Source organism: Amphiura filiformis, chromosome 10 (genome assembly GCF_039555335.1).
Source record: "Amphiura filiformis chromosome 10, Afil_fr2py, whole genome shotgun sequence".
Lineage (NCBI taxonomy): Eukaryota > Metazoa > Echinodermata > Ophiuroidea > Amphilepidida > Amphiuridae > Amphiura > Amphiura filiformis.
Window position 1 is genome coordinate 11,620,117 of NC_092637.1, and position 17,224 is coordinate 11,637,340.

Genomic DNA, 17,224 nt, shown 5'->3' on the forward strand with positions numbered 1-17,224 from the left:
AAATTAAAAATCCCCACCCAAACCTATTAAAGTTGAGACCCCTTCCCCCGTATACATGAAAAAGCTCACGTTTCTTTAAATTTAACAATACATATGTGCCCTTTGTTCGACCACAGTCTTTGGTTTGGGTGGGAATGTGTGGCTGGGACTCAGCAAAACTACCCGACTTTAAACCAAAACAGACCCGAACTTTTTCGAGAACGTTTTGAAAAGAAAAAAAAAACCGTTTCTTAAACCAAATTTTCAATTATGAGAGTTATCAATAAACCAAAATGGCTGAAAATGCAACCGAATCTGCCGCACACCCCCGTACCCTCCTATATCTACCCCCAGGAATGTGTATATTACTCAAATAAACTTTTTTATGTTGTACTTCCAGCTGACCCGAGATAATGCTGACCTTCGATGTGAGCTGCCCAAGTGGGAGAGACGTCTGCGTGCAAGCACAGAAAGAGTCAAGGCACTCGAAGCTGCTCTAAAGGAGACAAAGGAGGGCGCAATGCGGGATCGCAAGAGGTATGTATCAAGATTTGGCCCGTACATATTTCTTATCATTGTTTTACTCTGCAATGTTTTATGCATGAAAAGGCTATAGTAGTTTGTACAATCACGGCCTTTATTTTATTCCATGCATGATTCATCATTCTCAAAAGCATCAAAAGGTAAAGTGGAAATCTTTAAAACAATATAACAGTTATATTGTTTTAAAGATTTCCACTTTACCTTTTGATGCTTTTGTGACCAAACTAGGGCAAAAGCTCTACTAGCCCAGCCTTCATATTTGACTTGACCCATTTGGGGTCAAATGTCACGAATGAGTAAAATGTGATTTTTACCAAAAATGCTTCTTCTCCTACAGATTACATGGTACTTTAAAGCAAAGGGCCGCCGTTTTTCATCAAATAAAGCAGCTTCAGAGCTCAAAGTTAATACACATATTGCACCTGAGAATTATATTATTATATGTACATATGAGCCCCATATATCACATAATATGGGCCCCAGGGTCCCAAACGCTAAAACATTAGTAAATAAAGCAGCTACAGTGCCCAGCTTGGGTCTACTGATAGCACTTGAGAATTATACTTCAACATATGTACATGAGCCTCATGAGTCAAATATTATGGGCCCCAAATGTTAAAAAAGGGCCGTCCGTTTATCATCAAAATAAATAAAGCAGCTTCAGGGCTCAGAGTTTGTACACATGCAGACTGCACCTGAGAATTATATTGTTAATAACACCCATCCCACATCACCCCATACACGTAGGACTAAACAGACAGATTCACAGACAATAGCGTAATTATAATATAGATGACATAAACGTTAAGGCTGTTCCAGTTAAATTACATACATTGGCTGTTCTATTTAATTTACATACTCCCTCTGAAATGGCCACAAAATAGGCTGTTCCATTTAATTTACATACTCCCTCTGGAATAGCTTTCCCCTAAATTTCAATCGCGTATTATAATAATTATAGATGATGATAATTGGAAATACCAGTGTGAAGCGTTAAGGCTGTTCCATTTAAATTACATACCTTTGGCTGTTCTATTTAATTTACATACTCCCTCCGAAATGGCTGTTCCATTTAATTTACATACTCCCTCTGGAATTAGCTTTCCCCTAATCAAATTGCATATTGTGAATTTCAATCTATCAAATTGCATAGCTTCACTGTGAATTAGAGAGACTGACAACAGCAACCTAAGTCCTCAGCAAATAAGGACTAAGTTTGTGTACACCGATAACATGCGGGTATAGCCGTATTTGTGTACAATTTTTTATTTATTTAGGATTCCTCTCTGTTGCTTTTCCTTCCCTCTGGACCCTTTCTTTCCCCATTCCCTCTTCCTTTTCTCTTCTTTCCTTTCCCCTTCTTTCTTTTTTCCTTTCTTTTTCCCTTCTTTCCTTTCTATTTCCTTCTTTTTCCATTCTTTTCTTTTTTCTTCCCCTTTCCTTTCTCTTTTTTTCCCTTCTCGCTAAAAATTTCCCCCCAGATTTTTCCAGGGTGGGCGAGTCGCCCACCCTGCCCACCCCTAGCTACGCCACTGGTACTTAATATGTTCCATTTTGAATGTATAGGTATCAACAAGAAGTCGATAGGATCAAGGAAGCTGTAAGGCAAAGAAACATCGCCAGGAAAAACATAGCTCAAATTGGTAAGTCAACTATTATACCATACCAGCCTAATGGCATTCCATACACGCATTTCATCGAATAATGGGAATCCCCATATATCCCCTTCAAACTTTTACGACTGATGTAATGCTTTGCTTGACAGATAATCACAGATTGAAACAAATATTAGCAGAAATGCTAGAAAGCTTAAGGGATGTGAATAGATTTTGATTCTATAGTAAGAATTCCAATTGAATGAACGCAGCTTTTTACAGCTGCACTCGATCCAACCGCGATCGTATATTGCGTATTTCAAACTACAACGCGAACGCACGACCTTGGATACAATGCTATCCAATCACAAGTGCGTTGGCATGGTTGGATTCACTTCCGCGTTACTCACGCACAGTCGCACACGCTGGCGTACATCACGCAGTGTACGCAAAAATTCGTCACGCTATTGAAAGCTGCGTTCATTCAATTGGAATTCCCACTATAGGAGGGAGGGTGTCTGTAAGAGGCACAGCCATCAGAAAATGACTAACTGAGCCTCGCGTGCCAAATAAACTTACTGCAGTAATTTTGATGATAAAAAATAGCCATAGATGGGAATCGAACCCGGTATCTCTCGGTTCTGTAGCACGGGATAGTACCACTAAACTAACTACATATCTGTGATATTAATCCTTGATAATGCTTAACGGAATAAACCAATATTAATGTACCATGTCATTCAAATAGAAGTCCCACAACTAAAGTAGCAATCGATCAATCATCACGTCATTCAAATAATCAATCGAAAAATAAAATAAAATAAATACATGTGTTAGTTTTATCGAGCCCCAAAACGTCATTAAGTAGATATTATGTAAATAAATAAATAAATAAATAAATAAATAAATAAATAAATAAATAAATAAATAAATAAATAAATAAATAAATAAATAAATAAATAATACAAAAAGGAATATAAATCAGTTTCTACGCGCTGGAAAAATAAAGCAGCATAAGAAAAAAAAAGATGAAATAATAACAAGGTTTCGAACCAGCGACGATCAGCAGCATCAAAGAAATCAAGTACAACGCCTTAGACGGCTCGGCCACCCAAACATTACATCCTACTCGGTGTCAAAGAAATATATTCACCTTTGTCGTTACGCAATATTGGCACATGCCTGTGGGTAAAGAAATTACGTAATAGAAAGCACGGAAGATGCATAAAGGGTCTATACCTGAAATCATACTTACCAGATAAATATATAGAGGTCATTGACATGTAACGAAATTATTCTCTGTATACGTTAATTGTAAAGTGATTCAATCACTGTACAATCAACGTATACAAAGAAGTATATTATTAGGACGCAAGTATTAATACGGGAAGTATAAAACGTAGTCGCCACTCGTGCACTTTTTGAGATATTGATACAGTACCAAAGACTACGGCTTTTCCGAAAGCAGCCTTGAACCCTGAATTCAGAGGTAAATTTTGGGTTGTTACATGGAATTCAAAGTAATTATATCATGAAAAGACCCACCGAGAGGAATACAGTACTTATTCAGAGCTAATCTGCATTCTGTTATTTGCAAAAGCCGACGAGCAGACAGAAATTATTAAAGGAGCAGGACCAGATATCAGCGTTAATTCGACGGTAAGCTTAAAACGCATTAAAACGCCAAAATGCAGTCACAAAATTTATAATATTACTAAATCACCAAAACGAATTGTAACGTAGGTATGCAGAAAAGAGTTTTATTAACAATAACAAAGTATGTGCCAAATGATTTGTCTTTGGCATGTCGCTTTCTTGAAATATCACCAAAATATCAAATTTCGGGAAAAACGCTCCAAAATTTAAAGCAAACATGAACCTTTCTCGTCGCTTCCTCTCTCCAGTTACCGGTACTTTAAGTTTGCCCTTACCCCAGCCCTTAATGAATCTCTATTGGTATTAGAAATCTGGTATAATTTTACCTATATTCATTGAGACTTCCATTGTAGCATTCGAGCATGAAGGCATTTAAATTTTCAGAAATGGGATCGTGTCCAGAAAGACCACATTATTTGCATTATATTTCATACTTTCATGTAAGATTTTTTTTTAAATTACCTAATTTTGCACTCATTTCTTCCGCAGCTAAACCATTTCGTGCAGGACACCCACCACAAGGGGAGCATGCCATAAGAGGACGAGGTCAAATTGTCACCCCATCTGGTGGTATCAGGGGTGGTGGTGGTTCCATCATCAAACAGAGTCCAACAAGCCCAGAAAGTAACCATATCCAATCGTGAGTAAATGGGCATAACTTGTAGATTATATCACCCAGTTTATGCTAATTAATGGTGATTTAATCTAAGCCAGACACCTCCATTCGCTGTCGTAGTGCACGTTATAGTAACCATTGGTTACTGCTCCAAGCCTTGGTCTATACACCTGTTCCGAATTTTGATATGCCATAGGCTTTGTGTTGTGATCATTTCGATCAGTGGTTCGTAACAAAGAAAGCGTGATCCAGTTGGCCTAGCAACGGTCATATTATAACGTGCACTACGACAGCGAATTGTGGAATACCACATGGTCTATTCCCATGATACTTCTTCTCCTTACGTATTAAACACATCTAACTAAACATCTCAAAAAAGTAACTAACCCCCCTTAAATAATAACCATTATTCAAAAACGGGTGATTGTATTACAAATCTGTAAAATGCGTTGGAAGCAGAATTTATTTCTGCACTTTTTGAAACCTCATTTGCAGCAATTGACTAAATGTTGACGTCACAGCGTACATTTAAATCAATGTAACCCAAGATTTGAAAGTTGCAGTAAATCGAATTGATTTTGTATTCAGTGTAATGGAAGGAAACCTGTGTAATGATATCTGAATGTTTTTGTATTGTAAAAATTTGTATGTAAGTGCAACTTTCAAATCTGGACCTCACTACATTAAACTGACCGGTGTTTTATTGTTTTCTGGGCTATCGTATCAAATGAGGTGTCAAAATGCGCAGACATAAATTCTGCTTCCACGGCATTTTACAGATTTGTAATACAATAGCCCATTTTTGAATAATGGCCATTATTTAAGGGGGTTAATTACTTTTTTTGAGATGTTTATTTAGTTATTTCCCATGCAGTGACTGTAATGCGCATATAATGCAATCATGTTCACACTTTAGACATGTTAGATACAACTTTGGGATTTCAAATAATGTCATGTACGGCTTTGACCGGTCTTTATGGTAATTCATATACCACGTGCACGAATATCTCTTGCAGCTTTCTTTCATACCAAAGTAGTAAAACTGGGAAACCCCATTCAAAGAAAAGCTAATTCTGCCACACTCAAATTATTATAGCCACAAGGATTTTCCATATTATGTAATACTATGAACCTTCTAGACTATTAGTAAAATCTAAAATCTAACTATTAGTAAGTTAACAGATAAAATTAAATTACTCGGGGCACGTCACAATGTTTACATAAATATACATGTACAACACAGACATAAATCCAGGACCATTAAACGTTTTGGGAAGAGTTAGCGGAAGTGACTCCAAAATGGTGCATGATGAGAAGTAGATCAGGTTTCTTAATTGCCCGGGGGCACTTCAATTTGAAATGGATATAGATGTAGAGCTGGCACTTTCGCACTAAGGGGCATTCGGTGAGAGCAAAATTTAAAAAATATGGGGTCATTGGGTGAGAGCATGATTTTTGGCATTCGGTGAGAGCAAAATGTAAAAAATACGGGGTCATTGGAGAACATGACTTTTGTTAATGGAATCTTTGGGTGAGAGCCGAAACAGCGCCACAGAAACCTCGAAAATCAAATTTCTAGTTCTAAATGGCTTCAAACTTCTTCGTTTTTTTCAAAATAAGTGACAAAATCAGTGATAAATGAAAGTTGCTATTAAAATTGAACTTGTAAGGGTCTTTGGGTGACAGATCAAATGGAAAAATAGGGGGTCTTCGGGTGACAGAACATGTATTCGTAAAAAAATATGGGGTCTTTGGGTGACAGCAACATTGAAAAACGGGGTCTTAACAGCCCCACATACGCGTCACTTCCAAAGTTGGGGCCCTCCCCCCCCCCCGGCTTAATTGGTTCAATAATTGCACAGATATAAGTCTGCCATTAACACAGTAATGGTTACAATCATGAAGATCATTCAATTTTAAAGACATTATGCTTCTCCTTTATTTTGTTCATTTTTGTTTCTTACAGACCAGCCAGTTTAAATAACCTAAATTCCAACCTATACGACATGGAGAATGAGAGGAGGGCAAAGCGTCTGCCAGAGCTTCCATCAGGCCAGAAACTCGGTGACGGCAAATTAACGGACGCTGACATTGCAGCTATGAAAGCACGCGGCAGGCAAAACCCTAGCAGTAAGGCTAAAAATACATTTCTAATGAGTTTATTTGTGTTGTTAGGGTCATGTAACTTTAAAATAAGCTAAACCTTTTTCCGTGATGCCGAAATCACCTGAAAATCCACGTTGCAGATTCAACGCCATAGCTATATATCAACTTAAAACTTGGCAGGGTCATAGAGTATGTTGGCCTGGTGTGCTGTATAGTTTTGTATCATGTTATTTGTATATTTATGAATATATGAATGAGCTTATTTGCATATTTTGCATGGAATTCCATTAATTAAATGCTGCAGCCCAAACGCAATAACCGATTAACTTTTAACTTGGTAGGATGATAGAATAATGCTCACCTCTTGTGTTGTATCGTTTCTATCATGTTATTGGTACATTTATGAATAGTTTGCATATTATTTGTATTTAAAAACCTTTGTTATTTGCAAACCTTTGTGTGGGTCCACCTTAATAACGAACCGCGTAGTCTCATACCGTATACGGGCTGCCGGGCACACATGCCAATAGGCCCCATACATGCTGAAATTCGGGACCCATACATACTGAAATATCATGAATTTGTATGCTACATTTCAATGTAACAGTTTGCTAGAATACCATGTTTACTTTAACTTTTAGTTGAACTCAATGCAAAAGCACAATTTAACGCATGTTTTGGCCCTTCTTTTCAAAAATTGCCAAAATATCAAAATTGGAATTTTATTGCCAGTTAGTTGCAACTACTGGTACTAAAGGATTAAGATTGAGCTATGGTTTATTATTTTGCAAAAACAAGATAATATTTTGTAATTCCAAAAAATTAATACTATATTTGTCTGGAATCGGGAGTGGAGTGCATCTTTGCGTGTTTAGTATGTAGCATATAACATCCTAAGCTGTAATCCTCGCTAAAACCTCAGCCAGTAATGCTGAATGAAGGAACACAAAGCTGGTAAATCTTGGCAATAATTACAAGATATCCGTGTAACAATATAGGATCCAAATTCATGTTCAAGAATGTATTGATTTTGTCATATTTTAAAGCAGCTGTCGAAAATTTGAAGAAGGAATCTGCCAGCATCAGTATTCCAGAACGGGCAAACCCGACATCATCATTTTCCGAAATGGCGCAATCCCAGGGATCCACATTTTCATTCCATATGGACATTGGCCCCATCACCACAAAACCTCCATCTAAGCCTCAGAAATCCCGTGGATTCTTAAGATCTCCAGGACTTATCAGGTCTCCAGATGGGGCTGATGGTGAATATTACACCACTGAAGACCGGGATGATATCCACTTTTATCCTATAGTCCATCTTCCAGACAAAGTAGAGTTAAAAACAGGTGAAGAAGATGAGTCGGTTGTGTTTAGTCATCGTTGTAAGCTGTTCAGATTTGACAGGGAAACGAGTCAATGGAATGAGCGTGGGATTGGCGACATCAAATTGTTACATAACCCTACCTCAAATAGATACCGTATCCATTCAGAATCTTAAGTATAGGCTACGTTATTACACTTAAGGTTATTAATTATTTTAAACTGTTGTGATTTGGTAGTTCACAGCATCTTACGAATGGTAGTGAGCTTTGGCAAAAACTGCATCGCTCAATTCAGAAGCGAGCGTGTAGAAGAATTAAAATATCACAGATATACTTTTATAGGTGCTGCGGTTCTTGAGTTACGTTGTAAAGAGGGCTGAAACAACAACACTTTTGTAAAACGTACATAACTCATTAACAACAATAAATTAAGCAAGTTTGCAAAGTATACGATTTGTAGAATGCACTTTTTCAAAACATCAAGGTGTTAATTTTCAATAATATATTGATCTGGAGAATGAAAATCGATTTTAGGTTGCTTCAACCAACAATACCTTGTCTACCCTTAATCTTTTAATATTTTATGTTAAATGCTGACTTACACGGACATTGTTGGTTACAAAAAAATTTCTCTTACAATTGCAGCCAAACAATTCACAGATTTGACACAAGTCTTAACCATTCAGAATCTTAAGTATAGGCTACGTTATTACACTTAATCTTTTAATGTCAGTGGCTCAATAAATGTTGCCATTTTGAAGCTAAACTATTGAAATATGGTGTAAAAGTGGAATAAATTCGCGCGAAAAAATTTGCACTTCAGAAACCCACATACAACATTGGGGGATGATTGTATGGACCATCCCCCTGGCAAAATATTGGGGGGATTTATCCCCCATCCCCCCGGGATCTACGCCTATGTTTAATGTTGACTTACATGGACATTGGTTATAAAATATTACTGAAAATGTGTTTGTCAAAAAAAGAGAGTGCATAGACTGATATTAGACTTATACTAAACACCATCAAATGCATGTTTGGACGCCAAATATTAAAATTGAAATTTTATCGCCTGTTATTTGCAGCTAAAGGATCAGATTGATCTAAATTTATGACTTATCTGGAAAAATAAGATAGTACTAAGTAGTACTGTATTTGTCTGGAATCGGGAGTATATGCGTGTTTAGTGTTTAGTGTGTAGTAAATTAGACCCAGAGCTGTAATTCTCGTTGCAACGTCAACTAGCAATGCTGAAGTTATGTTTACAAATTCAAGAACACAAAGCTGATGAATCTTGGTAATGATATCAAAATCTCCAAATAACAATAATTATAGAGTAATCAAGTTCATGTTCAAGAATGTCTTTACTTTATCATATTCACAGACATATTTGAAGCAGTTGTCGAAGACTTGAAGAAGGAAGATGCCAAAAAGAGTTCCAGCATCAGTATCCCAGAAGGGCCAAATCCAACATCAATTTTCAAAATGGCGCAATCCCAGGAATCCACATCTTCATTCCGTTCTGCAGATGGGGCTGATGGTGAATATCGCATCACTGAAGACTGGGATGATATCCACTTTTATCCCATAGTCCAGCTTCCAGACAAAGTAGAGTTAAAAACAGGTGAAGAAGATGAGTCGGTTGTGTTTAGTCATCGTTGTAAGCTGTTCAGATTTGATAGCGAAACGAGTCAGTGGAATGAGCGTGGGATCGGTGACATCAAATTGTTACATAACCATACCTCAAATAGATACCGTATCGTGATGCGCCGTGACCAGATGATAAGGGTTTGTGCTAATCATTATCTGAATGAATCTATGAAGCTGACTCCAAATGATGGTTCAGATAGATCGTGGGTTTGGCATGCAATGGACGCATCAGATGGGGAGCCAGCACTTGAGAAATTGGCTGTCCGCTTCAAGACGCCAGAAACTGCTGCCAAATTTAAAGGTGCGTATAAATGATATAAAAGGTTTCGATGTTTGTACAGTGGCATGTCATTACATAAGGCTATCAGCTACATATTCTCATATTCAAGACCAATCATGGTTCTCATCAAAGCATAATTTGAGAAGAGTGTGTGTAGGCAAAGGTGAAGAGGAGGGGTGCGCCTATGGCAGCTATGCAAGGTTTGAGAATTTAGTAATTTCAGGACTGTTGTTTTCCGTTCCTGTACAAAAGCAGAGGAAAATGCTGATCTTAAGGATTTTTGTGTTTGAGTGTTTGAGGATTTTCTATTGATACCTACTTATTCCTGATTCCTAAAAAATACGGTATTAATTTTTTGGAATTAAAAATGAATATTGTCTTGTTTTTCTTAATGAAACATAGCCCAATGTAATCGTTAAGTTGAAATTAACTGGCGAAAGTCCCAAGTCAACATGTAATTTTGCACGTTTTCCTACAATCGCAGTGGCAAAATTCAAATATTTTTATTCAATGTCTTTAGACGTGATTATTACAGCATACAAAAAACACCTTAGTCCTTAGTTCCAAAAATTTGACCTTTATTAATAGTTGCTACTAAAGGATTAGAATTGAGCCAAGGAATTGAACTATGATTTTTAATGGATAATAATTATGTTTAATCCCAAAAGAGTAGTAGTATATTTGTCTGGAATCTGGAGAACATATTTGCGTCTTTAGTAGTATGTAGCAGAGAAGGCCCAGAGCTGTAATCATCGTTACAACATCATCCAGTAATGCTGAAGTTAACCATAGGTTGTTTACAAATTCAGAAATACAAAGCTTATGAATCTTGGCAATATTAGCAAAATCCCCATGTTATAATACAAGTCACCTGAAGTGTATGCAAGTTGTGACGTACCACATTATGAAAATGCTAGTGGACTCTCAAACCCAATTTGTGTATGTCCAAAGTTGTATTAAAACAAGGAGGAAAGGAGCAGCAGAATAGGGTTAACGAACTTCATTAGAGTGAGAGACAATAGCCGGTAGGGCCTTGGTTTCACAAGAACTGGCAGACGTATAGACCTAAAGACCAAGATAGAAAACAGGAATGCCGTGTCCTATCTGGATAAAGAAGTATCAGAGGAACAGATGTTGTTATCCTTATACAGCATGGCCCAACAACAAGAACATGCAGCGCAGAACTGCATGTAGATAATAAAGAAGTCATAATTTGAGTTGCATTGGAGGTTTATCAGTGTCGTATTGATGATGCCATAACAGACAACAGGTTACACGCCTGATGGCGGTATTACAATGGAGGTTACAACATTTTCAATGTAAGCTTTAGCCGCTCAACCGTGTATGCTGCATGCATGTATGTTCAATCAAACCAAAGCAAGGAAGGCCGATCTAGCGTTGACTTTGCTTGACCTACGTGTATGACTAAGCCTATATCTACAATAAAGGCCTTGTTTGCTCATATTGACATATTTGTGGTCTCAGAAGAATAGTAGGTCCACGGGGACCAATAATTTCCACCATATCCCTCATGAACAGTAAATATTTGTATACTAAATCATATTCACAGACATCTTTGAAGCAGCTGTTGAAGACTTGAAGACAGGAGCTGCCAACAAGATCTCTACAGGTGTCACAGAGTCATCTAAGAGTGACATCGTTGGAAGTGAAGATGCCACCACTCCTGAGAAATCTGATATCCACTCATTGGAAATCTTATCTAGGTCCGATCGTAAGGAAACCGCTGCTCCTGCTGTTAATAAGAAAGAAACTGGTAAGGAATTTGTAAACATGTACGTCTGGAATATTGGTATTATCTGTTTATCTGTTTAACCTTTTGAAACATTTTTTTTTTCATTTTTGTGCGTGTGTAATATGTGACCCGCTCTGACAAAACCAGGAACAAGTCGCATTTTCGACATTTTATGATTTGAATAAAAATGTACGCACTAGATAATCAACTTTAAAATGATACCAGAATTATATAAATAGTATCAATACTTCTCCAGATATGGATAATTTTGTAAATGATACCTTGATATTTTTGCCAAATTGCTCTTCTGAGTAATGGACCAATTAGTTTCCAACATTACACAGGAATGAATAGGGATTATCATAGTTCAACTGTTATTTATTGATTAAATAAACCTCTTTTGAATAAGTACTTTCAAGGACTAGAAAGTCCACTTAGTCCCACAGTCCAAAACCATGAAATTAGGAATTCCAAAATTTCATTTTTTAAATGGGAATGTCATCTTTAAAGGCTAGAACTCAAAAACATATCTGGCGACGTGTTCCGGTTTTTGTAGGAGCTGATCACATATGTATGTGGATGATGTGTATATTGGTTGGGGTGTGGGGTGGGGGTGTAATTGCTTTGTATGTTTGTTTGCATGACTGTTAGATATGAAATAATATTGATGTGAAGTGACTGGGCTGTATAATTTCAAATATTGATCTGAATATTTTATCGTGTTATGTTTTAGATTGTTTTATCCATTTCTTTACTGGGTATATGAAATATATAAGTTGGAAGACACATTATAAATGCAAAAAGAAACAGAAAAGGAAGTTTAGATTTAGATGCACTGACTAATCAGCTTCTTTAAATACGTTTTTTCATATTTTACCTCATACAGATCCCAAACCAATGCCAAAGGTGGAATCAGCTTTCAGTGAAATTTTCAAGAATTCGCCAATTCCACCGACCTCGTCGTCAGTAATACCGGCTGTTTCTGGAAATGCTGAACACAATCCAGAAGAAGAACGCGACACCCGTATTGAGCCTTTAGTCAAACTACCAGAGAAATTAGACCTACAAACTGGGGAAGAAATTGAGAAGGTTCTTTTCTGCTCCCGTTCCAAACTGTATCGTTTCGATGAGAAAGGAAGTGCTTGGAAGGATCGTGGTGTAGGGGATGTTAAGATCTTGAGCAATGAAGAAACTGGACGGTTTAGAGTCATCATGCGACATGAGCAAGGTTTGAAGGTAATTTTAATTTTAATTATATTCTTAAAATGCCTTCGTCGATCTTGTCATAGTCATATCCATGCATCCACTCATATTTTGGATAGAGTAGTGCCATTCGAACTATAGATAATGCGTGGGTGAGTGCATATATGTTGCATGATGGCATACGGTATTATCTTAAGGTCTGTTTTGAATATTGGCAGTCAGTCACTGCTAACATCACTCAGTTTGCTTTTGGAACTTTTTGCAACTCTAAATCTGATTGATATTTAGAGAATAAAGGTATTGTTTTTAGCCGCTGGAGTGCATCTATCGTCTCATATAACACGGGCGACATCATTATTTTAAGTAAAACAATAAAAAATACCATACAAATTTTAATCAAATTAAATCCTACATTTTGCAAGGAATTACCTAGGGCTTAAAATCGATCAGTCCCGTTGTTGCTGTGCGCCTCCGATTGGTCCAAATAGCGAGTACGCATATCGCGTCGACGCACACGCGCTGTCCCGTGTGATATCGTGTCATATTACACGGGTAAAGCTGGGTAAGAACCAATAAGATTGCAGGAACATTCCCAAGTGTTTAAGAATGTGTTTTTTGGTGTTCAAACTTTAAAGTATATCTTAGCAGCTGCACACTTTCAAAACTACTTGGAATCGAACGTTATAAACATTGCTCTTACACAACTACTTTACAGGTGTGTGCTAATCATTACATCACTCCAGACATGAAGCTTGCCTCCAAATCAGGATCCAAGACCTCGTGGGGTTGGCAAGCGATGGATGCGGCAGAAGGACAGCCACAATGTGAGAAGCTGGCCATCAAGTTTAAACTGGAGGAAACAGCACTCAGGTTCAAGCAAGTTTTTGAAGAATGTCAGAGCAAATTAGAAGCTGTTGGTGAAGAGCCTGATGGGGTGGTTAAAAAAGGTACTAGAATTTCATTAGATTTAAGAGATTATGCTGGAAATAAATTTGAAGGAGTGGGAAATTTGATCAAAACATCCAGAGGTCATCCAAATTGCTCCGATTATTATGTTTTGATGGATCCAAGTTGTGATAATATTGGATCCAAAACATAATAATGATAAAATTGGATGCTTTACGCCCATAATTATTGGTCTCGCTATGAGTTTTAAAATATTTTAAAACTCATAGCTCGACCAATAAATATGGGCTCAACCGATCCAATTTTATATCAAAATCGGAAATAGCCATGAGTCTGAGGAAAACATGCTTTTCTTTTGTACCGGATCAGTCTCTGGAGGATTTTATATGGAAATGTTTTTTTTTTTTTTTTTTGGGCATGTGGAATTATTGGGTTTTTAAAAACCTGTGCAGAGCAAATTACCCATTTACAGTTGCGAATCCTCAATTCAAGCGAGGCTTCTGCATTCTCGGTGCTTTTGTTTTTAAATATCTTTTCTAGTTTTCAATTGACTAATTCAAAGTGAAACAATATATTTGCTTGTTCTAAGGTTCTTTCAGATATTTCATGTGTAGAACCACCAGTTTTGTATTATCTGTAATGTCAATGCTACAGTTACATATTACTAGGTGATGCTGACAGGTTGTCGCAAAGATAGCGCTTTACTTCCCGATTGTACCTCTGCATATCCTGGTTGAAAACACGTTCAGGAAGAGCATTCCCTATGTCAGCAGAGTACGGAGGATAACCATAGGTGCCAGAAACACTTGAATTAGAAAATCAAGGTACCATAACTGGTAATATGACCATAGATAGCTAATATAATTTCCTATCTTATTTTTATTTCCTTTAATAGGTCTCCCAGCGTATCCTTCATTGAGTGAATCAGCAGCTGCTGCTTTTGCCCAGCCTAATTTTGTTGGTTTCGAACAAATCCAACAAGGTCAGACAGTATCACCATCTTCTGGAAATACACTGCAGTCACTTCCGACATTTGTTTTTGGCAAGCCTGTGTCTCCACGTGTTTCTACTATGCAGCAAACTATTCAGCAACAGCAGCAGCAAACAGTTTCAATGTTTGCACAGCTAAAGCCTACTGTTCCAGTAACAGCCACTGCCTCTCGGATTCCATTCGCTGGGTTTTCATTCCTGATGTCGTCATCTGCTGCTGCTGCTACAACAGCAACATCAACAACTAGTAGCATAAAGCAGCCACCAGCCCCCGCGGTGTTTTGACAACCAACAAAACAACCTGTTTTTGGTCAGACAACCAAACCAGTTGTTCCTGCAAGTGGTAAATCATTTGCTAAGCCTACACCTCAAGGTATGCAAAAACAGATTGTAACACTAAACATTCTTACCTGGTCTGAATATGAGGAGAAATCAACATGTTTGTGGTGAGATCAGGCATGAAAATTTTCCTTTTTTAAAAGGAATTCATTTTTTTGGCCCAAATTTCCGCGTTGTTATTTTCTTTTTAGCCCGTTTTGAGCATTTTGCCATATTTTACGCGCTTCTTTATTTTTTTTTCAGAATATTCCTTTTTTTCTCATGCCTGTGAGATGTATTCCCGATTTCAGAAAAAATACGGCTCTAATTTTTTTGGATTAAAATAATGCCAAATGAAACATTCCTCAAACCTAATCCTTAAGTTGGAACGACCTGATGTCTCCTATCCTACTCACGGTTGTTTGATGTGATCATTTATTAAATTTTCTAACAAAATATATTATTATAATGTTCAATTCTAGATTCTAGACTAATATACACATTATATTGTTTACCTATTTTTAACATAGATTTTCATTTCTTTATAAACTCACAGGTGTAACGACTATGTTTAGTTTTGGCAAGCCATTGTCAGGTACGTCATTAACTCCAGGAATAGTTGGCACAGTTGCACATCCAAAGTCTACTGCTCCAGTCGCAGCCACTGCCTCTCAGAGTCCATTCGCTGGGTTTTCATTCACGATGTCGTCATCTGCTGCTACAACTGCAACATCAACAACTAGTAGCATAAAGCAGCCACCAGCCCCCGCATTGTTTGGACAATCAACACAGATACCTGTTTTTGGTCAGACTACCAAACCAGTTGTTCCTGCAAATGGTATATCATTTGCTAAGCCTACACCTCAAGGTATGCAAAAACAGATTGTAACACTAATCATCAGTGAGAGTAAGGAATGTATACTTATTCCTATCTGCTCTGCTAAATGAAACCTTCCTCAAACCTAATCCTTCAGTTGGAATTTACTGGCAATTAAAGTCAAATATTTATATGTTGGTATGGGGGTGGTGAAATGTGCAAAACACGCCACATAATACAAAAATACCCCGGAAAAACGCCGTACTAACAATGACTGTCACAGAATACAAAAAACACCATACAATAATTACAAACACATGTTTTGGCCTTTGTCTGATTCCACATGGCTGTGTGGTAAGTAAATACGAAACGAGTCCATGTGAATTCAGAGTTTAGAGTACGGTTTTAGCCTGTCTCCTATCTTACTATTGTTCCAACATCATAATGTACACAAGGAAACCGCTTCACAAATTCAAAATATGCAAATGAACCCAGCACTCACCTGCTTGCAATGTTCAACTGAAAATCCAATGTGGCCAGTTCAAATAAACTCTAAACTTCCCTAAGAACGTTGCCATTCCTCAAAAAAACCTGTAACATGAAAAACCATACAATCATAGTGTTCCATGCACAATCCTGACAAAGGCAGTAATTATGAATATCAATTGCAGAATAAATATACAAATAAAAGAAAAACGTGAATGAAAATGATGGTAGTGTGCTTTTGTTTGGGGGGGGGGGGGTAGTTTCAATTTCGTTTACAAAGCGCAATACGTTTTGGCTTATTTCTCAATTTTAAATATGTGTGAGTGAGTGTGTCATTGTTTTCATTCAAACATGTAATAGAAAGGTACTATGCTTTGAAACCTTTTCTGACCTCCATACTGGGGAATGTGAACCACTGGTGGGGATTTTAGAGATTGACCGGTTGGTTCGCTCTAGGCAGTGGTTGTGTCAGGATATATCGGGGGAATGTGGGAGTTTTGCAAAGTGAATTTCAGGGGGTACAAAATTTTGCGCAAAGTTGGCTCAAAAAGTAAAATTGTTTGTAATTTTTTGTAATTCTGGGGTTTTACGGGGTGACAACTGCGGGAAAGAGTTCTGACTGGGGCACCACCCCATGCTGGATGGTAGCATATAACATTTTTTTTGCAAAGTGCATATATTTTGCAAAGTGAATTTCAGGGGGTTCAAAATTTTGCGCAAAGTTGGCTCAAAAAGTAAAATTGTTTGTAATTGTTTGTAATTCTGGGGTTTTACGGGGGGACAACTGCGGGAAAGAGTTCTGACTGGGGCACCACCCCATGCTGGATGGTAGCATATAACAACGGGATAATACGGATAGTAGGGTAATGTAATGCTTACAAGGATTTCCAGGGGTATTGAAACGTACTGAAATGTTATTAGTCCGATAATTATAGCCCCAGCAGTTTCCCGCATTTTCCGGGAGAAGGGAGAAGGAAGTATGTACTTCAATAGTGCATAAT

At 37.5% G+C, this 17,224-nt stretch overlaps 1 protein-coding gene across 1 annotated transcript in view; it reads left to right on the forward strand.

Annotated features, from left to right (window-relative positions):
• LOC140161662 (uncharacterized) overlaps positions 1-15,553 on the forward strand; it is a 29,391-nt gene extending 13,838 nt beyond the window's left edge. Inside the window, exons 8-17 of the mRNA XM_072184961.1 lie at positions 380-516; positions 2,089-2,165; positions 4,263-4,413; positions 6,356-6,519; positions 9,205-9,771; positions 11,321-11,524; positions 12,390-12,739; positions 13,422-13,653; positions 14,508-14,975; positions 15,477-15,553. Of these exons, the coding sequence (XP_072041062.1) occupies positions 380-516; positions 2,089-2,165; positions 4,263-4,413; positions 6,356-6,519; positions 9,205-9,771; positions 11,321-11,524; positions 12,390-12,739; positions 13,422-13,653; positions 14,508-14,887 (2,262 nt within the window). The 3' untranslated portion in view covers positions 14,888-14,975; positions 15,477-15,553. The remainder of the gene's footprint in view (positions 1-379; positions 517-2,088; positions 2,166-4,262; positions 4,414-6,355; positions 6,520-9,204; positions 9,772-11,320; positions 11,525-12,389; positions 12,740-13,421; positions 13,654-14,507; positions 14,976-15,476) is intronic.
• Positions 15,554-17,224: the final 1,671 nt, after the last annotated feature.